The sequence below is a fragment of the Anas platyrhynchos genome, chromosome 23 (genome assembly GCF_047663525.1).
Source record: "Anas platyrhynchos isolate ZD024472 breed Pekin duck chromosome 23, IASCAAS_PekinDuck_T2T, whole genome shotgun sequence".
In the NCBI taxonomy this organism is placed as follows: domain Eukaryota; kingdom Metazoa; phylum Chordata; class Aves; order Anseriformes; family Anatidae; genus Anas; species Anas platyrhynchos.
Genome location: NC_092609.1, coordinates 228,041 through 251,691, shown reverse-complemented (window position 1 = coordinate 251,691; position 23,651 = coordinate 228,041). Strand labels below are relative to the sequence as shown.

General features: G+C 49.8%; 1 protein-coding gene and 1 long non-coding RNA gene across 11 annotated transcripts in view; one reads left to right on the top strand and one right to left on the bottom strand.

Moving 5' to 3' along the window:
• Positions 1–23,651, bottom strand: part of ANK1 (ankyrin 1) — a 68,902-nt gene that overhangs the window by 28,359 nt on the left and 16,892 nt on the right. For 6 of the 10 annotated variants that reach the window (XM_027443545.3, XM_027443543.3, XM_027443535.3 and 3 more), the window contains exons 2-3: positions 9,005–9,097; positions 893–994 (exon numbers count right to left, since the gene is read on the bottom strand). In XM_027443545.3, coding sequence (XP_027299346.1) covers positions 893–994; positions 9,005–9,097 — 195 coding nt within the window. Of the gene's footprint in view, positions 1–892; positions 995–2,918; positions 3,140–8,357; positions 8,570–9,004; positions 9,098–23,651 lie in introns of those variants that run through there. The other 4 variants (XM_027443542.3, XM_027443539.3, XM_027443541.3 and 1 more) reach the window with 3 other exon arrangements.
• Positions 2,904–8,452, top strand: LOC119713498 (uncharacterized). The gene is made up of 3 exons (XR_005260725.2): positions 2,904–3,040; positions 3,159–3,302; positions 4,638–8,452. It is a non-coding gene; the product is annotated as an uncharacterized lncRNA (long non-coding RNA).

Sequence of the window (23,651 nt, the reverse complement as noted above, 5' to 3'; positions counted from 1 at the left end):
CTCGGCCCAAGCCCCCTGAGTCTCTCCCTGCAGCACCTACCCTGATTCAGGCTGAGCCACTTGCATTTGGCAGCTGCACAGATACAAAATGTTCTGTCAGTTGCAAGCCATTCCTCTGGACTGTCAAATATGTACAAGCCTGCAGATCTTTCTTGTGGCAGAGCTGTCCCTGCTCTGAGCTGGGGGGGGGGGCTCCACCTGCCCAGCATCTCCCATGCCACCGAGACTGGTGTTTTGCAAGCATCCTTTGCTTGTGTGCAGCTGCAGCTTCTGGGAATCTGAAATCCCAAGCATTAGAGATAACCCCAGGAGTGAGTCCTGCATGGTGTTACGCTCTTCACTCTGCCCTCTGACAAACAGCTGAGCCTCTCCCAGCTGTCCCAGTCACAGATGGCCCCGATGAAGCCTCTGCTCTCCTACCTGCCAATGCACTTTGCTACCCTCCAGACAGCACTGCCAGGCACCCTGGGTCTTCAGCTTTTGCAGTTCTCCCTGTCCCAGAGACCATAGGTCCAAAGCTGTTCCCTGCCCAGCAGCAGCCACAGGCTGGGGGCTGTGCGGAGCCTCTTCCAAGCAGAGCCTGCCCAGGACAGCTGCCATACGGCAGCAACCCAGGCCAGTGATCCAGGCACGTCTCCTTTGGCTTTTTAAACATGCTCTGCCACAGTGTCTGCCTGCCCACTTGTACTCTGCTCCATGCCAGGATCAGGGCAGGTGCTGCCAGAGCAGGGCCAAGCAACCAGGCAGCCATGGGGCACCTCCCTGTCCCCATCCTTCAGGGAAGAGTAAGGAAGGGATGTGGTGGCTGTCACCTGGGCTGGGGAGAGCCACAGCACGGCACGTTTCCACATGAGCGAGAGGTGGTACCAGAACCCCTTTGGGTTTCACCTACCTGGTTACAGGTGTTAATATCTACCCCATTCCTGAGGTGATCCAAGGCTTTGTCCAGATTCCCAGATCTTGCAGCTCTCAGGAAACTGGTCGCAGCATCGGCCTTTGGGAAAGAAAGAAAAACCATGAGGCTTGGGCTCATCCCCCCCATCATTGGCATGGGGCCACCTTGGCCCTTGGCTGCAGAGCATGTGGCTACAGAGACCAGGCAGGACAGGCAGAGGCTGGGCAGGTGGAGGTGGACACTGCTGGGACAAGCTGAGATGCTCCGAATCAGATGGGATGGGGCAGGGCTGGAAATGGAGCTCAAGGTGGAGAGCATCCTCAAGCAGGGGGAGGAGAGCCATGTGGGGCCATGGCTCATCCCAGCGCTGCTGACAGGGCAGGGATGACACTGTAAGGGGACCGCTGCAGCTATGGCAGCCTCCCTTGGCCCAGCAAATGCTTGTGTCCTGGCTGAGAGAGAGCAGCGATGGACAAGCACTAGAATGCAGCTTTAGTGAACCTGCCTTTGCTGTCCTCCAGAAACCACTGGGAAGCCACAGTGTCATTGGGGACAATGACCCTGACTGCACATGCTGCAGCCATGAAAACTGCAACAAGGTAGTGCTTCCCTGTACCACTGAGACAGCCACCTCGGCAAGGTGCAGCAATACTTTGAGCAACACTATTTAGCGGTTAAGGCAGCAAATGAAGACCACGAGATGGCTCACCAAAAGCTGGATAACTACAGGGTGGAGATGCAGTGACAGTTCTGTGTGGCTGGGACCATGAGCTGGTGACTGCCTGCTAGGTGCAGCCCAAAGGGCTCTCTGCAGCACGGAGCCATGAGACATCTGTGGCATGGCAGCAGGACACACGCTCCTGCCCTCCGCTCTGTTAGAAAATCAGAGCCCCTTTCTTACCCCTCATGCTGGAGTCCCCAAGGGACCTCTTGTGCTATGTGAGCATATGTCTTGCCAGAACTAGCCACCCTTCGGCACCCACAGCCCAGCTGTGGAGGAGCATCCAGGGTTAGTGAGCTCCTGGGACAGGCACAGGAAGCAGCGCAGCCTGAGGACAGCGCTGGTGGCAGACCTAGGCAGGATGGTGCAGGAGCTGGGCTCAGGACCTCTGTCCTCCCAGCCTCAGCCATTCCAACTTGGAAAGCGGAGCAGCACCACTTGGCTGCTGCCTCCAGCCATCCTCCATCCTTTCTGCCCTCATCCTCCAACCCAGAGATGCAGCCCATGGCAGGGCCCACTGCCCTGCTACCCCCTGAAGGAAGGCCCACAGACAGGGTGTCCTGGCCCCCCACACAGGACCCAGCTGTGGCTCCCACAGGCGGTGGCTGGGTGCCATGGCCCTGTCCAGGACAAAGGTACAGGTGGAGGAGGGCAGCGCTGCCATGCCCTGTGCTGGCGTGTAGCCTCTGCGTGCCGGGGAACACGTGCAGCAGGCATGCCCTCAGCCAGCTGGCACTGCTTGCTGCCACCCCAGAGGAGAGCCCTGCCCGTCTGGGAGGAGCCCTCAAATACACATCAGGGCTGCCAGTCCTGTGGAGGGCTGCAAGCACAGAGGAGACACACGGGGCACCTCGGTGCTGTCTGCTTGTTCGTGCTGATCTGCTGTAAGAGGCAGAAGACAGTGCTGGCACTGCCCTTAGAAGTTCACGTTGGCGCCTGGATCCCAGTGAGGAAACACTGACAGCTTCAACCAACAGGTTGAGTGCAAAGAGCTTTTCCAACTTCAGACCCTGCTGGAAGCCTCTGCATCTCAGGTCAGGACCCCAGCTATGCTGCAGGCACACCAGCACACACCTTCGGCAGCAATCCCCTTGGAAGTTCCAAGCACAGCTCAGCCAGACTCTCCCACCCACAGGACACGCACGGAGCTGCGAAGATTAAAATGGTAAGACTTGACAGGCTCTGGCAGCAAAGGAGCTCCCAAAGCCCCAGCACGCCCAGCAGCGGAGACCACAAGCAGGAAGCAGGCAAAAAAGCAAAGCAGAGCTCTGTGCACAAAGGAGAAGTGCACTGTATACTCACAGCCACGTCTGGACGGGACCTGCCCTTTCGTGCTGCCATAGTCCGGCACCTCGGCTGAAACCTGAGCCTGGTGTCCCCTCTCCCCCTCCTTGGTTATCTACTCCCCAGCTTTGAGAGAGCCAGTAAGTTACATTGCATTCTCTCTAAAAATACCGTCTTACTCCTTGCTCCAACGCAGACCCTGCAGGGATCGCCAGCCGCTAATGGAATTTGTTCATTTTCTCTCCATTATTGTGTCAGACAGGATATTTAATAGCAAGCTGCCTGCAGAAAGCAGATGCCTGCTGCCAAGCACAGGGAGCAGGTCAGAGCTACAGAGAACACCTTGGGAAGGGCAACACCAAGCAGCCCCACAGACATGCCCAGGAGCCTGGCATCTCACAGGTAACACCCACCCTGAAGCAGAGGGGTGGTGGGACCCTCCTGATGGGCTCAGGCTTGGGTGCTTCAGAACGAACACTCCCCTGCTCACTGGGACCAGCGCAGGGTAGCGCAGAGAACTACAGGGTGCCAGACACCAGCAGCCGGGTGGCACAGGCAGCCAGAGAAAGGGGAGCTCAGCTCTGATAGCAAAAGCAGAGGGAAGAGACCTGCAGTCATGTTGCCTTCCCAAAGTCCCCATGCACGCTGTGACTACCTACCCGTCACTCGGGGGAACTATTTCACAACAGCTCGTGTTACTTTTGGGTGTCACAGCCAGCCTGACAGCACGAGATTAGGAAGGGAATTTAAGCATATATTGGGTCACTGCCCTCTCCTTTTTGACAAAAAGGAGCAGTGACAGCAAGAAATGAAGAGACCCTCTGGACATAAGCGTATGAGCGTACCAAAAAGATGCACACACATCCCAGCCAGCACAACACGAATGCACCTAAATGCAGATGCGCTCACACTGCACAGTCACAATACACAGATGAGCACAAAGCGTAGCACAGGCACACCACATGCACCCACTTGGTATTTGTGCACACATTGCTGCACACACACACAGTCTCTTGCTATCCGTGTACCCCAGCATGTGCAGCAAGTGCTTCCAGATCAAAGAATGCCCTCAGTGCTTTTCCTTTTTTGTTGTTTGTAGTGCTTCTTTCCATTCACCTTTGCTTTCCCAGCAATTTTCCAGGAAGGAGTTATTCCAAGAGGAGAAGATAAACTTACTTATTTGTCATTGTGCACTTCTTGCACTCTCTCACAACTGCTAAATCCCGCACATAGGTGCTGTGTGCCACAGACTTGTGGATGTTCAAGCTGTGAAGTAGCAGGATGCTGCTTACAGCAGTTCCCAGAGGCAGAAGTCCAAAGGTCTGGACTTTGCAAAATGTTCAAGACCTGAAGTAAAAACAAGCACAGTGCAGTGGGGAGTTTTCCTCTCCCCTTCCCTTTCTCTTTCAGGCAACAGCTCCCCTTGTCTCCTGACAATCAACCTTTTCCCTTTCTCTCTCCTGGCCCCGACAGGAGGCTTCCTCGATCCCTATTCACAGATGCCTTCCCTGCCTGCAAAGCCCTGCCCTGTGCTACATCACTGCCACCATAGCAATGTCCCAGCTCCCAGTGCCTCCACTCCAACAGCAGCCTGGGCCTGACCAAAGCCCCTCCACTGTAGCTGTGCCTAAGGCAATATGCAAAGTGGATGTTCTGCCAAACCAGAGGTTCAGGCTGGATTTCAAGGGCTGCAGTCAGAGGTTCAGTAATCTTGCTTTGTTTGTCTTCTGTCCACAGTTGGAGCCCTGCTCTAATCTCTTCGGGCAGTGCCATCATTCTCATTCCCACCCTGGGAGGAGCTCCACCAGCTCCTTCTGCATATTGCTGATAAAGGAAGGGAGGGTCTCAACATTGCCTCCTTCCATGAAAAGTGGCTACATCTGTCAGGAACCCACTCAGCACATGCTGCGAAATGCTGCACATAGATGATTCCAAGTGCAAACGAGTTCAGAAGCTGATGCTGCTGTCACTGTTTTCTGGGCCAGCAGGAAGCAGGCAAGCAGCAAGTTGCCGTGCTGTTCCAGACTGGCGAAAGGCACACGTGCATCCCACCACACTGCCCTCTTCACCCTGTCTGCCCACTTGTCTCTCCTGTCTACAAGTCTTCTGCTGGAGCTGCAAGGCAGCCTGGGCAGGGACTGCAAATACTTCGTTGTTTATTCAGCACCCAGCAGGAGGAAGGGGCTGAGCTGGCTGCTTGCTGGGGAGCTCCGGAGGAGGTGGGACCCCTTCACTGCAAGGATGTGCATGCAGATTGACGGGACTGCTCGGGCCTATGTCCGGCTGCAGACATGGCCAAAGATGCTCAGAGAAAGGGACTGGGCACCCTTTCCAACAAACCCATGACTCCAGCAGTCCCCAAAGAGAAGCCCTGCCCAGTTAGAGGCTGCTAGGATCCACTGGCCCTTCCCACTACCTGCTGAAACAAAGTGCTTTGACTTCAACCAGCTGATTCCAGGTGATAACCTAGAGCCCTTCTCATCAGATTGGAGTCAGTCCTGCAAACTAAAACAGTTGCTAAGATTAAGCGCAGTCAGAGATGTATCCTACGGTCTCTCTAAAAAGATCAGGGAAGATCAGGAAAATTGAATCATGGATTCAGCTCAGAATACCCAGAAAGAGAAACCGCACTGTCTGCTGTACAGGAACTTTCTTCCCTATCTGCATTCACAGAAGCTTGACACTCCCAGTGGTGTCTGCAGTGGGTACAAAACCTACTGTCAGGTTTCTGCCTTCTGGGTGGAAGAAAGCATTCAGCAGAGCACAGCATCTCCAGAGAAGCCATTGGAGCAAAGCCTCAGGCGGGCTGCCAGAAGAGCACAGAGAAGAGGCTACCAGGCACATACTGCAAACCTAGATGAAAGAGAAAAGCAAAAGCCTTGGGAAAGCTCATCAGATAAAAGGATATATGCCCAAAACCTATACTCTCACCATCCTCACCCCTGCCCACATGATTTAGGGCAGGTCTGCAGACTTTAATAGGACTGATGAGAGTCAAGACACCAAGAGGTCATCCCTGGAAGGCACCTGCCACGCGAGCTTCCTCTCATTTCATGCAAAACCCTGAGTAAACCCCTTGCCATGTTACTTTCTATTGAGTGGAGATTTCACAATACTCCAGGCCTCCCTAGGGCACATTCCACTGTTCAACAGATCATCACAGGCCAAAGACTGGTAAGGGCAGCAGAGACCCCCAGTGACAAGAGTGCCGGGGTTGGGGGCACAATCATCTTGCATGCATGAGAATCTGACCATGCAGAAAGCAAGAACTCTGCGCATGTTCCTGCAGCGAGGGGGCTGTTAGAGCTGAAAGAGAACTCAGCACAACTGGCAGAGCAGAAATCACAAAGTAAAGGAAAGTGGGCCCCTGACAGGTTTGGGAGAAGGGAGGCAACTTGTCTGTTAGTTTGAGCTTGGAAGGTAGTAAAGAGGAGGCAAGTTTTCAGGTGCAGTCACCTGGCCCATGTATTATGCACAGTCCTCCATCTTTACAGAATCATAACGAACTAGCTTTTGGAAAGTCCATTTTTATTCAGTCTTAACAGAAGAGATGTTCTGGACTGTTACTGGTGGTGCAGTTCAGGGCCATGGTTAGCTCTGTCCCTGCCGAGCATGTCCAGGTGCAGACAGCATCTGCGCTGGCTCCTTCCCTCCCCCTCACAGATCCCCGTTGATAGCTGCTGAAGCTGGAATAGTTTCAGGACTGGAGGAGGGTGTATATCAGAAGCAGCTTAATCTGCGGTGAACAAGGACTTGGGAGCTGCCCCTTCATGGCAGACCGATCCTTCTGATAAGGATCCCCTGGTGCTACAGCCTGCAGCTCTGTGACAGCCTGTCTGCCAGTTACCACCTACTACTGATGGATTTTCTAAGCAGTAGCATCAAGATTTTGTTCTGCCTTTTGCAAAGCACCACTTCTCAATGAAGTACAGCGCTGGGTTCAGCAGCACTGAGTGGAGAGAGGAACAGGGGCTGGTCCAGATACCCAAACAGGGAGCTGGAGAACAGAACATTGTCCCTCTCACACAGACCCAAAGCAAGGCAAGAGCTAGCACAGCTACTGCTCCTGCCAGCTGGGGTGAGGTGCACCCAGGGGAAAGCTGTCACACTCCTTTGATATTAGCAGGAGCCTCTGCTCTCTGCATATCCTGAAAAAGAAAAGCTATTTTTACTTCATCAGAAAATACATAGACTGTGACTGAAGACAATACATCAGAGCTTGTTGCTCAGGAACTACACCTCTTCTTACAATATAACAGCGCTTACAGCTGGTGACAGAGATGCGGCAGCACTGTGACTGCTTTTTATCTCCCACTTTCCTAACGCACTGCCCTCCTGGTCCATGACATTGCTCAGGCAGGTACATACAACAAACACTGCCAGTGAAAGGGGGAACATGGGGACATGCTTTGAGCCCATCTGAAGCCGCGGACAAAGGCACACCTTATGACCCAGCCTCATCTGGCCCTGGGCCCTTGCACTCAAGAGATGGGCTGGAGGCTGGAGTATGCCATCAGGGTCTGACCCAGTGCCTCGTGCTGAAAATTCCTTCTCTTTGCTAGTGTTATGTATAAACTCCTCCTAATTTCTGCAGTCTGTATTAGTTTGTTCTGTCCCTCTGCTTCAGCACGGCTAGTCCACACCTGCTTTGCTTGCTTGCGTGAGGAAAAGTGCTGAGAAGGGGGCTTTCTGCTATGATGAGCAGGCTGTGAGATATCGCACCACAGACCCTGTGCCATGGCTGCAGATTTACTGTTAGCAGTGTGCAGCCAGGCTGGCCTGGCCAGCGCTTGGGGTGCAGCCTCCGGAAGCCATGCAGGGAAGAAAGCACCAACAGGAAAGCACCTGAAGCACAAGCCTGGCAGTAGATCACTGCCAGCTGATCCCTGGTGAGGACATGCGAGTAAAAGCTGTGGCAGCACAGCCACCTGCTCCTCAGCAGAGCTAGTGCAGCACTGTGCCTAGAAAAAAACGTCATCCTGTGCACCTGTCCCAGGGCTTCGGGTGGGTAAAAACAGAAAGATGATAAACACAGAAATCAACATGTACCATTAAAATTGAGGAAAAATAAACAACAACAACAAAAAAACACCCTAGTGGGCACTTCACATCTCCCAGCAAAGCAGCAGTGAGAAGGACAAGGTGAGTACAGCACCAGGGGGACCTAGGAATTCTGGATTCAATGCCAGGCTCTGCCACTGAATCCCAGCATGACCTTAGGCAAGCTCCCAGCTACCTAGGAAGGGCAGCAAAACCATTCTGCCATTCTGTGGCCCATTTAGGCTGCCATCTTTTGGGAACCTTTTTCTCTGGACTAGACTTAAATCCATATTCCCAAACAGGATATATCTAAACTCCTTTGTGCAAAAAAACACTCAGAGCTGACCCGATTCCTCTCCCCCTAGTCCCCATTACGATGATCCCCATTACGATGCCTAGGGCTGCCCAAGTACTCACCCTCATGTAATGCAGGCATGGCATCGCTGCAGGACAGTCAGCTTGCCCTGGACAGCCAGGGTCTGCAGGTCTGATCAGCCCACTTACACCGAATGCTGCAGCCAAACCAAGTGTGAGAAGCCAGCCTCGAAGAGTTTTATCAACAGGAGGCCTGCACCCTATCTCCCCTCTCACGTGCCTGCCAGCACGGTGGGAGTCTCCTGTATGCAGCTTGGAGATTACAGCTGCTCTAGTAGTGGCTGGGCCAGGGCTGCCAGGCTGGACACTGCCGTGCCCCACGCACACCTCATAAACATGCCTGCAGGATGTAAACAGGGAGGAGCCCGTGTGCACAAACCCTGTTCTTCAAACAGCACAAGGGAAGATGGAACTTCAGAAGCACACCACAAAATGAAACGATGCTGTGGCCTGAACCACACCGCCACTTGGTTTGTGCTGCACAAAGCAGGCTGGGCTGGAGGCAGTCAGCAGAGGAGCCCGGACAGTCCACTGGTCTCTGCGGACCTTGGCCAGGGCACGGTCCCAAAGTGAGGGACGCTGAGATGGAACTGATGTGGCAGATGAGCTCTAGTGACAGCAGCTCCAGGCCCTTTGTAGGGCCTGGGGCCCACTGCAACACAATGAACGCGCCCCTTCCCCCCTTCTACCTGCGCAGCAGACTCCTGCTCCAGCATCCCTTCAGGAGATCCTTGCTTGCAGCAAGAAGGCAAGGGGTCCACAGTGGTTGGTGCATGCCCTCTCTGAAAGACATGCAAGGGAGTCACACCGATCGTCCAAAGGAACAGACCTCCTGGAGACCACTCCCTTCCCACCCTCTCCTCATGCTCAGGCTCGGGATGACAGCACAGAGCACCACAGGACGCTCACCTGGCACTCCTGGGTGGCAGGATGCATCCTTCTGCTAGTGCTTTCCCACCCCATTTGGGGGCACGATGCTAAACTGGGCAGCCTCAACAAAGCACTGGGGCAGTGCCGGGGAGCTGCACAGCTTGGTTTCTATTTCTAGCTACCATTCACCAGGTCCTTTTTGCCAATTACAGGTTCAAGAAGGCCAAAGCACTTTCTGCACTGGGGCCATCCAGTGAGGCCATGAGCTGATCACGCCTGGAAGGGCCGGGCAGCATACGGATAAATACAGCTTGTGACACTTGCAGCTGCCAAGAGAACAAAACCAGCTCTGCCAGCTGCATCCCCCTAGGGAATTCCTATAGAACAGCCCAGCCCACCACTGGGAAAGCTTATACCAGCTGAAGCAGGAAAAGTAGATCAAGAGAGCCTGTTAGGGCAGAAAAATGCTTTGCATTATGTAGAAACTAAGATTTTTATACTGAGCAAAGGCCAGGTTGAAGCATCATAGCAACGAATAGTCATTGTCTCAGTCCAATGAGAACACCTTCCCTTTGTCTAGTGCAATTCAGTACTTCCCTGGAAGCCTGGGATTCCTCAGGTGTTTGACCTATAACAGACTCCACCTCCAGGTCAGGTAGAGCTCAAATGTTAATTATCACAATGATGGGCAATGTAACTTCTGTCTGGGGCACTGCATTTGCTCTAAAAAGTGTTGCTGCTCTGAACCTACAGGCCAACATCATCAGTGTCTCAGATCCTGCTGTTCTTTTCCCCTGCGTAACTGTATGTCATGAATGCAAATACGAGTCCTCTGCACCCTGAAGACAGAATCTTACTAGCCAAGGCTCTTGAGCCAACCAGGAGTTGCTGGCTCAGAATAACACAAAATTCCTGCAGGACGTGCTGCAATCAGGTGCCATGCACACTTGACAAAGCCCTAGAAATGAGACCTGTGTCCTTTGGTCCACCTGGGGTTACCTCATACCACACTTCTGGGAAGAACAGTGCAAAAGTCCCTGAGACCTCTCCACCTGTGTGTGGAACAAGGCCCCTGAGACTGTGTGCAGAGCAAGGAACAGCTGCAGGTGCTGCAGGGACAGGGACAGTAACCACAGGGTGCTTTGGGTGCTGAGAAGGAATTGCCCCCCAGGTCCCCAACATTGAGACAGAGCCTCTCCGCAGCCATGAGAAATGAGGAAAGTGCCTAAATCTAAGAGCCCCTCGCAGGGGTGTTTTTTTTTTTCCCAAAGCTTCTCTAAGGGACAGAGATGAACTACCACCAGGCACTGCCCTGGCAAGCCTGGCCAAGCCACAAAGGCTTTGCTGCTGCACTGAGACCTGGACCTCTGCCTGCAAGCAGCCCTCCACCACCTGTGTCAGACCTCAGAAGAGGCAGCAAGAGGCAGCCCAGGCTGTCTGGGGCATCAATGCAGGCTGGCACATTCAGGACCACAGCAGACCCATGGGATGGCATGTTGCGTGGCACAAGATACCTGTCTTTAGGCAACTGTATGGAGCCCAAGGGTTAACTCCATGACCAGTCATATCTCCGTAGTTCTAGAGGTGAAGGGTATTGCAAAGAGCAGGAATGAGCAGTGTCCTGAGAGGTGGCAGGCACATGCCTGCTCACTCCCTGCCCTGAAGAAGGGGAAGAGCACAGCAGTTTGCCTTGAAGCGTGCAATACACTGATAACCATTTATTTTTTCAGCTGGTTGTAGAGCTGGTGCAGGCTCTATCTCTAAGCGAACTTGGAGACACTTAAAACTCTTAGAACTCTGCTACATCAATTGCAGTCCCTCATTAATCATTCTCTTCTGAACACTTCTCACTGATCCATCTATGAGGTCTCACCTCACTCATTACCACCTCGGCTGAGGCATTTCTGAGGTTCTCCCTCTATGATCACAGACAGGCAAGTTGCATGCATCAGTTCTGAAATCTAATACTCTTGAGCGACTCGCTTTATTAGCATTCTGTCACTGTCACCTTGCCTGTTACACCTAACAGTAACATCTTCGACACAGCTAGCACTTCTGGAGAAAACAGAAGTATGGGCACAATCCTGCCTGAGAAATCAGAGCCCAGAAGAGCTTGAAAATTAATGAATACAGCTCTAATAAACATATAGCACTTAATCCCAAAGCTCCTTTCATTTCTATGAAAACACTTCAAGAGACTAAGGTCTCAGGCAATTCCTTAACACTTACCTGTCTTCAGACCATGAACTGAGATTGGCCAGATTGCTCATTCTTTAGGATTTTATACCATGCCTTTTCCTTAGCGACATCTGAGTATATAAATATCTCCTTAAAGGCCTCTGCGATTGTTCAAGTCGTAGTCGTGTTGCCCCCACAAGAGCTAATACAGAGCTCAATCAGAGCTCTGAAAAGGGAAAAGATTTACAAAAGACACAACAGAAACACTCTCTAAGAAAGAGCAAACCCATGTTGAGAAAAAGCAGCTGAGAGTTACAGCGAATAATAGCTGTCAGCTCCCTTTTGTGCCACTCTGTGCACCCCCATGGGCTTCAGGGGATTTTTTACCAGCCAGGGTTCTAGTATTGTCTTAAGTGCTGTTCCCCAGATATTGTAATATGTCATACACAGGAAAAATAATTTCTCCCTCTGTGGTCCTGAGACAGCTCCTGCGACAGCACACAGCAGGACTAGTGCACTACAGGTTTACACCTAAGATTGAATTCCAGCACCAAATGCAGACAGAAGTAGGGTGGAGGGCAGCACCCTGTCATCAACTAGGAGGATGAGATCTTTATAGAAAACTACTCCTTCACATACAGAGGGTTTTCTGTGTGTGGTTTTTTTTTTTTTTTTTCAAGATACGAAGTCTTGCCACTGACCTTTCCCTGACAGCCTTTGGAGAAGCTCTTCAGCTGCACTATGATGTAGCTGTGAAGGAATGCAAGGCTCCTTCCTCTGCCTTGTTATCTTCCATGTAACCAGAGAAGTGATCTCTGGGCACCAGAGGCTTCTGCCAGTCCGTCCTCAGCTGTTTTTTTCCTTTCATATAAGGGAACAGGGAGTGTGTCAGACAGCAGAGTGTCTTAAACACATTGCCTTGGGGAAAAGTAAATACCTCTCTTCAACAGTGGGCTTCAATACTTGGAGAAAACTTCTTGCTGCTTTTGCTCAGAGAATGAGGTACAGCCTCTTCTGCATTCAGCAGTTTGAGAAACAATGCCAGGACAGGTCCAGGGCTGAAGCTGTTGAAAAGAGCTGCTTCTGTCTCGCTACGCCCTCCTGGAGCAAGGACAAGGGTGTGCCAGGGTTCACCCTGCTGCATGTCCCCTGTCTGCTTACAGAGGACAGCGCTCCCAGTGCTCCCGTCACTGCTGAGACTCCACGGAGCAGCCAGGCTCCCTGGTTCTGGTAACAAGCTGTTACCTTAGAAAACAAGAATGCAATTTTAAAGCTGAGTCAGCAGCAAAAGATGAATAATTTAAACCCTTAGCAATTCTGTTACTGCTGCCCAGCTGTAGGTAATGGAAGGTACCCAGCTTCACACAAGCACAGTTGTGATGAAAATCACTGCCACTGTCAGGCTGCTTCATGCTGTTAAGAGAGAACAGTTGTGATACCAGCATAAATAAGCAGATAGCAGTGCTCTGCAGTGCTGAGCTAGGCACTCTGATGTTCAGAGCAGGCAGTCCTCCTAGCACAGCAAGGCTGAGACTTGCTTTCCCATGGCATTTGTTGTTTCTGGCACGGTGATACGTAATTTTACAGAAAGCCCATGGGAGCTGCTGGTGCGTGAGCCAGAGGAAGGACATGGAAGGTGCACACTGACACCTGCTCTTCAGCTTTCCATCAGAGGAGGAACTATGCGATGTTATGTGGTGGAAGAGGGACAATGATTTGCTATGCACAGATTTTCCAGGCCTTGCTCTCATGTTGGTTGCCTTTTTATCCCTTTGTGTGTGTGAGAGAGAGAGAGAACAAGCAGGGTTGGGCGAGGAGGGAGGACAGTTTACAAATACTTGTCCCCACATGAGTCTAAAAACTGGTACCAGAAGCATGGGACAGATGAAAAATGGCAAGAAAACCAATGGACTGGGTTTGCAAAGCTCAGCAGCTAATAGGCATAGGAAATCTCTCCCCATTACACCCCTGATCTAAGTAACCCTTTCACTGCTTTCCATCAGTTCAGAACTGTTTGAGCTGTGGGATTCACAATGGAAATACAGAAATATAAACTGAAAAGGTCTTCACATTAAGTTTCTTGAACAATGCACAGTTGCATCCAAAGGCATGATTTCAGAGATGAAGCAAACTGCTGTCTCACTCCAAGAGATAACTGCCTCTTGCCTTTATAACCACAGTTTAGTTCTTGGAGAGGTAACAGTCTAAGCCTGAAATCGGGAAGTTTACACAGCCCTTGTCCCCCACTACACTGACACCGAGCAGACAGAATTGCATGCAATTGAGTCATAAGGTGTTCTTTTTGCTCCTCATTTGGATGAGCCAGGCAATGCAACTGAAAATTTTATCACACCAATTTATCTTATTTACACGCATTCACAGAAAAGGAATACTCATGGACCATGTGCTATCCTGGCTGCAAAGGAGAATATTTCTCAGATGGAAAGTGTTCAGCAACTTCTGCGATCAGCTCCCCCATCCACTAGACCAGAAGACATCTTGCCCAAAGGACCAAAGGATTAACATCCACCATCGTCGTTTTTCCCCCCCCTGCTAGAGACCAGACAGTTCTAGAGAGCAAAGAGTACCACCTAACTCAGCCTGAATCTAAAAAATCCCAGCTCTGGGAAGCCAGTTGAGCATTATGCTCACTACAGGGGCCAAGGGCAAATCACTTCTTAATTAGTGTGTATGGTGCAAGTTTCTGCTTTCACTTAGGCAAGTACCAATCTGAAAGATACAACAAGACCCGTATTAGCTGCAGCTAATCAAGCCCAGCTATTGATTCTGTTGGATCCACTGACTCTGCTATAACTGCAAGATTACAGATCCACTGAGATACCTCAGTGTTATACCTATTTGGGGATCTCAAGACTGAGAGAGATCCAGCATTTGGCTGTAGTGCATGCCTGGAGGCAATGCAGACTGACATCCTGTGAGAGCAGATGAACGCACAGTCCCTACCTGGCAAGCTGCACTCTGCTACTTTTGCAGAGAAATTTTCTGCACTGCTGCTAAGCAGTAAGGGGAAAAGCAAGACCTTTCACTGTACATTTACTCTCAGCAGTTACTTGGTCTTTGAGGTCTGCAGTGTACCTAGATGCCACGATATGCAACCAAGATCCTCTTGCTTAGTCGTGTCAGCTCAAGCAATTTGACAGAAGGTATAAACCATTTTTGTAAATCTCTTCTCTTTTGATTTCTCAAATTATTTTCTTCTAAGCTTGTACTAGCAAGAAAAATCTTCAACCACCAGGCACTCTGTGGTGTATTCAATCCTGTTACCTGCTTCTGCAGTGGCTTGACAGGTGTCTAGGGACCTGCACAGAGCTCACAGGGGAGAGTGGAGGAGTGGAAGAAGTCTCCATCTAATATTCACAGCAAGAAACAAAACAAGCTATACACGTGTGATTTGACACATAAATTCGCTAGTTTGAGGAAGGGCTCAAATATCAGTAACAAGGCAGGAAGGCTTGCGCCAAAATTTAAATGAATTCCAGTCAGTATTCACACCACAGTCAGCTGAAATTTGTTCAGCTTTTTTATCTGGACAGACATGGAGTGCAACTGGGCAAAAATAAAACGAGGATAAGCAAGAACATTGGTGGAATTACAAGTGTACATCAGCCATCTGTAGGCAACATCTGTGACAGTGGCAGTGCTGTGCTGCAGGTTACCACGAAGTGGTGGTTACAGCGTCAAAGTATAATCACAGAAAAATGAGTCATGGGAAACCTCCATTCTCTGCATCTCTCTAATTGGTCTGGGTCTTTAGACAATCCCCTCCTGGGAGCTGGATGAGCAATATTGACTGGGCTGTGCCATCAATATCAAAGTCCATAACAGGCATTGCCAAGAATATCTGCAAAAACTATAAAGTGTTAGCAAAATCTGTTTGTCACTAATTTGCTCTTGGGGATTGTTCAGGGAGGGCCATTGAGATTATGGTGAAATACTTATACTGCAGCAGCTCACAGAGCAGGACTTGTTCCCGCTCTTCTGGTTCCCATGCAAAACGAAAGGAAAAAAAAAGTCATTAACTCTTCTCCCAGTTTCTCAGAGCCTCATGTTCCTCCAAAAGCACACTCCACACTCACAAGGTCACTCCTCTTCCTTCTAAAGGTGATGTCAAACGGACTGTGGCAAGATTAGTTTGCTCATCCTGGCACAGAGCTTCCCTACATGGGCAGTCCCCCTTCCCAGCAGCCAGCCTGTGATGTCTGTAGAGATAATACTTGTACAGCATGAATCTATCTTAATGGGACTTCTGAGAGGGAAGAAGGTGGTAAACTATTGTTTTTTCCTGTTTCCCAAACTATAATATATGAAGCATTTCATATGTAAGTATCTGAGCTTAAGGTCATGTTTTAAAACATCACAGGAAGTTGCAAACAAAGGAAGCAGTTGAAAAAATTTTCCTGCTTCGCCCCATACGCCTACAGATTATGGATTACACACCTAGCAATTAGCAGCCACAGGAGTCAGCTGCATCTCTGCAGGCAAGGTGCACAGCTTCCCTGAGGTCTGGAGTGCAACTGCATGCTCCTGCTCCTTACCAGTCCCATACAGACATCTCATACAGACATCCAAGATGTTAGAAACCCATCCCTTTGCTGATCCCCTTCTATGACTAGCTAACTGTTCCAGGTACTGCTGATTCATTAATTTCCTGAACACCCTTGACAGGCCTGGACAACATGGTACGAACGTTACAGCAAGGACGACAGCCCACACCAGAGCACCTTGTTACTGCAATGCTCTGAAGAACAGTTTGGCAGATCTGCAGAAAAAAACACTTGAAATCTTGAACCTCATGAGTTCCATTTAAGGGTAATTAATGAATGATTCAGAAGAGATGTGCACATTTCTGTTGTATGCCCACAGCTCTGTTCTCACTGATCAGCATTTAGGATGATTTCATCTCACAGTAGCTTTTGCTAAGGTCTAATTCAATTACATAAGATGCCTCTGGATGAGAGAAGCAGAGTCCCAGAGTCCCAGAAATACTCACTCATACACTACTTTGGAAGGGGAGCAATTCTGTAGAATAAGAGTGAGGACAGAGCTCCGCTGACCTGACAGAGCTAATGAGAGTCTCACCATTGTTCTAAAAGTGAAGGAGATCAAATATTTTATTTCTCCCAGTGGACATTTCTCAATGAATGCCTGCAGTATCAGCACTTTTCCCTGGCCTCAGCAGTAAAACTTTGCCCCTCAAAGCTCTGTCAGCTACCTCACCAGAGATGTGCAAGTGCTTACTGCTGGAAGAGAACTTCCCCTGCCACCTGTAGAACATCGGTGCAACTGCTCCTCTTCATGGGCTACATGAATCCTCCTCTGGAGCATGGGATCTGAACAAACCATACATCCTCCATCTCTGCTCTTCAAGGTGCCCACCACACACCTGCAACTCAAAATCTCCCAGTAGGATAAAGCCTCTAGCAGTCACCATTACCAGTTTACCCTGCTCTAAACTCTGGAAAATGTGTACAGGTCAGCAGTGAATGGCGTGTTTTGTTCACCATCCAGCATCCAGCTCTGCATTGCAGAAGAGGACCAGGCAGATTTTAGGGAAGAGGCACTGGTAAGTCCCCACCCAGGAGGCAGCAGAGAACACCAAAGAGCTCCTGTGATTCCACGCTGCAGAACAAATCAGGTTTTGTTCTCCCACAGGTCTCCCGCAGCCCGACAGCAGACTCAGCACAGAGTTACTTCAGGGTAAATGCACAAAGAGAAAATGGAATTTATTATAATGAATTACATGGTCTTTGCTCCACCCACCAACAGCATCCTTTTGTCTGCCTTCTGACTTTTTGGATGTGTACCCCAGCTCTTCTGTCTTGTACCTGCAGATGCAGGTCAGAACTACGAGAAAGTAAATTCAGTCTGGGAAAATACTGCAATGTACTACAATACAGAGCTCCTGAGAGTGGATCCTGCATGGGCAGGCCAGACATACCCCTGATTCTCAGTTAGACCTTTTGCAGGAAATTGCTCTTGAAAAAGACCAGTTATGCCCTAAGGCGAATCTCTTTAATAGGCCACAGCTGGTGTTAAGGAAGCCCTCTGGAGACAGGAATGTCACTTGATTCTCAGAGATGGGCATCAGAAGTGCTTCTGCAATCCAAGAGCATTTTTTGGAGATACTACAAAGAAAATATATATCATCTGTTGGCATGCCCATGCCTGGAAGAGCACTGGGTCCCCAGTCCCATCAGGGAATCTAGCCTACCCTAGGGAAAGCAGAGAATACTGTGCACTTAGAGGCAATGAAAACAGAAAGCATTTTTTGTTGCAGATGAGTTTGCAGTTAATTCAGATGATTGCAAAGCAACTTGACAATGATAACATACCCACCACAAACCACGTTACAGCATACTGCCACCAACTCATAATCTCCCAAAGAATGCACTGTCCAACAGCACTGAGGCCACCGGCCCAAGAGCTGGCTGCCTAAGCTGCAGCAGCATAAGCAGCAGGCTGGGTGACTGAAATTACCTGGTTTCCTTCACCACACCAGCCAGCTGTTCCTGAGTGCCAGCCATTGTTATCCACGGAATATTTGCTATGGGTGCATAAGAATAAGTCACATACGTGTGCCTGCCCCCTCAGCAGACATTGGCTGGAGAGGCCAGGAGCACCTGAGAGGGAAGTGTTCACAAGGGAGTGCTGAATTCCTGGGAGCAACTGCAGCACCTGGTAAGGAGGATTAGGCATTCTGCTAATGAAACACAGCTCAACAGACTAACATCGAGGCCCAGCAGCAGCCCCCTGGATCACGCTGCTGCAGCACGCTGCCCAGACAAATGTCGCATTTTCCACAGTGTTCAAAGCTCAGCTTTGTGCCCACTCCTGGAAATCCCCTGCAGCAGCATGCATGGAGCTGCAAGGCACTGAGGAGGGCCCTGAGGAAGGCGCCCAGAGGGCAGCCTCACTGTAACAGCATTAAGCACTGGCAGGGCCAGCTCCTGGAGCAGACCCCTCTGCTCCCTGGAGAGCCAGCAGAGAGAAGCAAGCGTTTCTAAGGGTGTATTCAGCTGACCTACTTGACGTGTGGCACAGCGTTCTTCTCTCCCAGAACTGCAGGGAGCCGAGGGGGGCAGTTTGGAGGTATCACAGCACCCTAAGCCAAGGCAGAGCAGCCCCTTACACAGTGAGAAAGCTCCGTGCACACTCGTGTCTGTGAGGACAGGAATGCAGGTGCATGGACAGCAGTCCTCTTCTGCCCCAATGCACCCAGCAACGCAATCCGCCCCAGAAACATCCAAATCCTCTCAGCTGCTGCTGCCATGGCAACGCCAGAGAGAGGATCTGCCAGCCTTTGATGTGCTGATCTGTTTAAAGCATGCAAAATGCCATTGGGAAGATGGGGAGCTGTGAGGGGAAGCACCTGGCTGCCCTGACAATGGAGGGCTCTCCACCGAGGGAGGATAGATGCACCCTGGAGGTCCCACCAGCACAAGTTGTCACCAGCATGCTGTTCTCTGTGCTGGCTCACCCACTTAGTGAACTTTAATATTTAACATCAGAGAAGCTGCAGTTTTGCGGGGTAATTTGGGTTATTAATAAAAAATCCCCCCCTAAATGATTCAAAAATAAGATGTTACTCCCGGCTACTGGTGCCGGCAGCAAGCGCTGGGAGCTGAGTGCATAGAATACTGTCCGCAGAGCAGCTGGGGAACCTGCTGGGGCTTCTACAGGCCAGGGAAGCACCGGCACAGCCAGCTAACATGCGGCATAATGCTGTCCCCATCTCCCATTGCATCACAGGCAGAGGAGGGGGAAGTAATTCCACAAGACAAATAGGCTGTGCAAACCTCAAGAGAAGCAGGCAGTTTGATCCCCTCTCCCGCAGCTCTCAGAGATCCCCTGCACTGCAAGGGCACCTCAAAGCTCAAAAAGGACTGCACAATTTCGTGTACCTTCAGAGATGAATACCCTTGAAGCACTTACCACTAGAACTACCTTGGTCTTTGCATGAAACCAATGCTGTCAGTGCCAGGAAATTTTAGGCACTTGCCCCTGCATCCCATGTGCCCTTGCTCAACTACCAGGTTACAGTGGCTCAGTACAATCCAAGAAGCCTTGAAATGTGGGGGCACAGAGGACGATTTTATTTCAGCATTTTTTATGCTAGACTTCTAACAGAATATGCTTTGCAACATGAAACACAGAAACCTGATCTTCAACAGAGTTAACATCGATGTACTGCACTCTTCCATTTCCACTGCTTTCATTTTGATGACTCAGCCTACAGCCTACTCCACAACTGCAAAGATTTCCCTACATTTGGTCACCCTCAGCTAAACCAATGTGCCCATAACCAGTGTAAGAGAGAGCAGCCTCTAGCAGACCACAGAAATGCTAAGGAGAACTCAAAGAACCAGAGAAGCAAGGGAACTGAAGGAAGCAGAATGCAATTGCTTGAGAAGGATTTTGGCAGGACAGAGGAGTCAGTCCACACACACACACAAACATCACAGGATCTCTGACAGCAACTATAAGAAATGCTGGCTACAAGGCTCACAAAGACAGTTCATCCTAAAACCTTTAGATTTCCTCCTTTTAATTTCATGGAGTATGGGGGGAGTCTAAGTGCCTATTTTACACTGAATGCTCTGGCTGTGCATGCCCGTGAATTTAATTAAATAGTAAAGAAAATCCTATTGATTATCTCCTCTGTTGGCTTCCTCAAGTTCTTTTCAAAAGAGGACCCATTTTCACCTGCCCATGGATGGAGACTGGGAAGCACATTTTGGCCAGGATGCCAAAGCGCTGTGGCAGACATAACAGCACAATGGTTTCATTACAGCTGCCTTGCTGCATTAGCTGCTGACCATGTTTTGGAACCTGGTCCTGCTGGAAGCCTCCAGCTCTGTAGCCTGTTCTCCTAGCTCTCTGCAACCCTTAGTGCCTCTTCAGAGGCATGACGACCTCCAAGCAACTAGTTTGTATGCATGTTTGCTCATACCGATCTTCAAAGCCACAGCCAAAGTTAGGTCCTTATTTTCATGGTTGGGCACCCAACCCCAGAAATCTCTACTGTTTCCTGCCAGCTCCTAATCACATCACTGGCATGTCATATATCTCTCTTAATTTAAACATAAGCATGATTTGTGCATATTTTCAAGGTACCATTCTTCACTAAATAAGCCTAGCATTATCCTGGTGACCTGCTGGCAAAGCTCAGCAGTTGGCAGTAAAGAGCAGACAGCTGGAGGGCAGGAAGCTAACTGCAGTGGTTGCAGCTCCAGGAAGAGGACAAAAAGCACATTAGTTGCACATTAGTTGCTTTGTTTTTGTTGTTTCTTTTTGTTTGTTTCTCCAGAAATCTCACACGAACAATGAAGGAAATTCTGAACCTTCCTCATCTGCTGAGCTCCTTTTTTTCTCACAGTAGGTTGCAATAGATTCTTTCTGTCAAGAACAAATTACAGGTTCATGTGATATTACTGGGCACTCTTCTTTGTCTTTCTCTGTGTACAACACTGCATTTATTTCCAGCAAATGGGCAAAACACCTCTACAGAGATGAAGTCTGTGCAGACTACAATGCCCAACGTGCAATGCCCCTTCCCAGTGAATGGACCTGATCTCCCAACTCCAGAAGGAAGTTGCTTCACTACAGCAGTGCTGAGCACAGCCTCTGGATCAGCTCGCTCTGTGCATCCTCACAGTTCTCTCAGCTCCAAAGTATGACTTTCAAACAAAGTGAATTGGAGAAAGATGTCAGGTCCTCTGCCCCAGCATCTGCAGCTTACCCACCATGTCTGGGCAGTACAAGAAAGGCAGAACCACTGTCCTCTCTGCTGCTGCTGTGGTGGTGGTGCTATGCAGTGTGTTGAGAGTCCCCCTGTGGAGGTGCTGCTGATCCCTGCTGCTATGTTGTCAGGAGGCATTGAACACTGCTGCCCCACATTTTGGACAGAGAGAGGGTGAATTTGTTTATGTCTTGTGCTACTGCTGGCCACAGAGCACTCCTCTGGCAGGCCTGAGACATATCTCACCATTGACAGGGATGAGTTCACAAGCTGTGAGAAGTTTTGCTGATACAGTACTGACGGGCAGCAGATATTTTATACTTTTGTCCTGTGATACTGCAGCTCCTCTTACTGCAATCTCAGCACTGCAGCTATTTGACAGCAGTCTTGACAGGAAGCATTTTTCTTAGTATGTACAGAAAGGGGTCAGCCTGCTGACCATCATGTTACTCTTCAACAGGAGCACATTGCTATGCAACAATTCAGTGGCACGTCCAACCTGTGCATGAAGAGAGCTGCGATGCCACGCTTCACCGAGCAATTCTTGCTTGGACCAAATCTACTGTCCCTGTGAGCTGAGCTAATTCTGCCAGAAAAAGAGCTGAAGAAGGGAAGAGCTTAGAAAATTATAACCTGCAAGGCCAAGTACAGACTCTGTGCAGTCATCTCTTGCTTGAGAGCTGAAACACTGCCATGCCAAAGACACTGACCCACGGATGTAACTTCTGTTTCAGCGTTAAAGGTGGAGGAAGTGGAACCATAACCCTCCCCACTACAGGGAAAGCAAGTCCAACATCAAAAGCCAATTAGGTAAGTTTTCCCTTGCTGAGAGCTCCCTAGCACATCACCACCCCACACACACCACTTCCCAAGCTCACAGCCAACTCGAGCACTTTCATCCACCACAAGGCAAATGAAGGTAGGGGGAGAAGAAAGAGCTGAAAAGGAACTCCATGCAGAGATTTCCAAGCCATAGAAATGGGATTATTGAAGTTTAGCATCTTATTTAAAAACACATTATTTACTCCTGTAAGCAAAACCATGGAAATCGTTTTCAGAAGAATATTATTATTTCAAATATCAGAGTAAGAACCTAGAAGTGGAAGAGGCATGCATGCAATTACAGCACACAGTAAAAGCTCATAACAGTCATCAACAGAGTAGAGCTGATTCCCAGGCAGACCCCTTTTACTCCTTCCCCTCCCTCCCCATGCAGAGGAATGCAAGAAACAGCTCAGTTGGCATCTATTTCATCCCTGCCTAAAGCTCTGGCAGATACTATCTGCTGGAAGAAAGATACAGCCCAAAGCAGCCATTTTTTCACTCCATCCCTACAGCTTGTGTGACACCTGCAAAAAGAACAACTGACTTGTAAGAATTCGCCTTGTGCTGCAATACAGTTTCACAGTCTTGATGTGTTGCATGGTAAGATTCTTCTCCCAGCCAACTAATACAAGGTGTTGGAAAGGATGGTAGTTTCTGAAACTTTCCGTGCACTGGTAACACCAGCTTAACTTTGTTTTTGCAAGATTATAGAGAACTACAGAGCAAAAGGGAATTGCTTGTTTCAGATTCTTCAGTTCCAATAACAAAGCCAGTGATTTTCAATGTCCATCCATAGCGCCAGCATAACAAACTCTTTGCAAATTCCTAAATCAGAAGCCAGCTGTGCAGCAGAGCTGACAAGTAGCTCCAGCAGTGCAGCCAAGACATGTTTCAGGAAGTAGCGCAACAATCTCTCCACAAGGACCTCATGAGCACTTTACCCAGAAGACTGCTAGATGACAGCAGCGATCAGCACATGCATTTTGGCACTGCCCAGGACCTCTCTATTTGCACAAGAGATTCCAAGGTCTCCGAGTGCCATTAACAACAATTACACTGCAAGTGACAACACAGAGCTAGGCTATTGAAGAAATTAGTACCTACTGCTCAGCAGAGCCACTCTCTCTGAACAGAGCAATGTATGTGTGCCAGGACACGGTGCTCAGCTCTGAGAGGCAAAGCCCTCAGCCGGGGACAGAGGAGAGCAAGCTGATGAAGTGTCTTAGAAGATGTTGAGTTTAATTGCAGCACGTTTGGAGATGGAAGGGTCAAATGCCTAGAATGTCTAGCACAGCATTTCCCACAGCACTTGCCCAAGGCAAGGCTCTGAGACTGTGTGAGCACAGGCTGGTTCAGTCAGAGCACCGAGCAGACAGCTTACTCGCTGCAAGGTGATGGCACAGACACTCCCTTCTTCTCTTTCCCAGATCGTTGTTTAAAATAGATGACAGACCCTCAGAGTGTATTCCATCCAGTGCATTAGGATGCCAGGCATCTGTACTGCCTCAGGGTCCATGAATATGCCAGATGACAGGGAGGCAGAGCTGGAACAAGATCTAAATGGGGCAGTCATACCGACAGTCTGGTGCCTTTGCTGCCCACAGACAGCAGTGAGATACCTGCACAGTGTTCACAGAGCCATGCACGGACAGGGGCAGCCTCTTTCATGTGCTCCGAGATGCTCAGTGCAAGCCAGGAAGCAC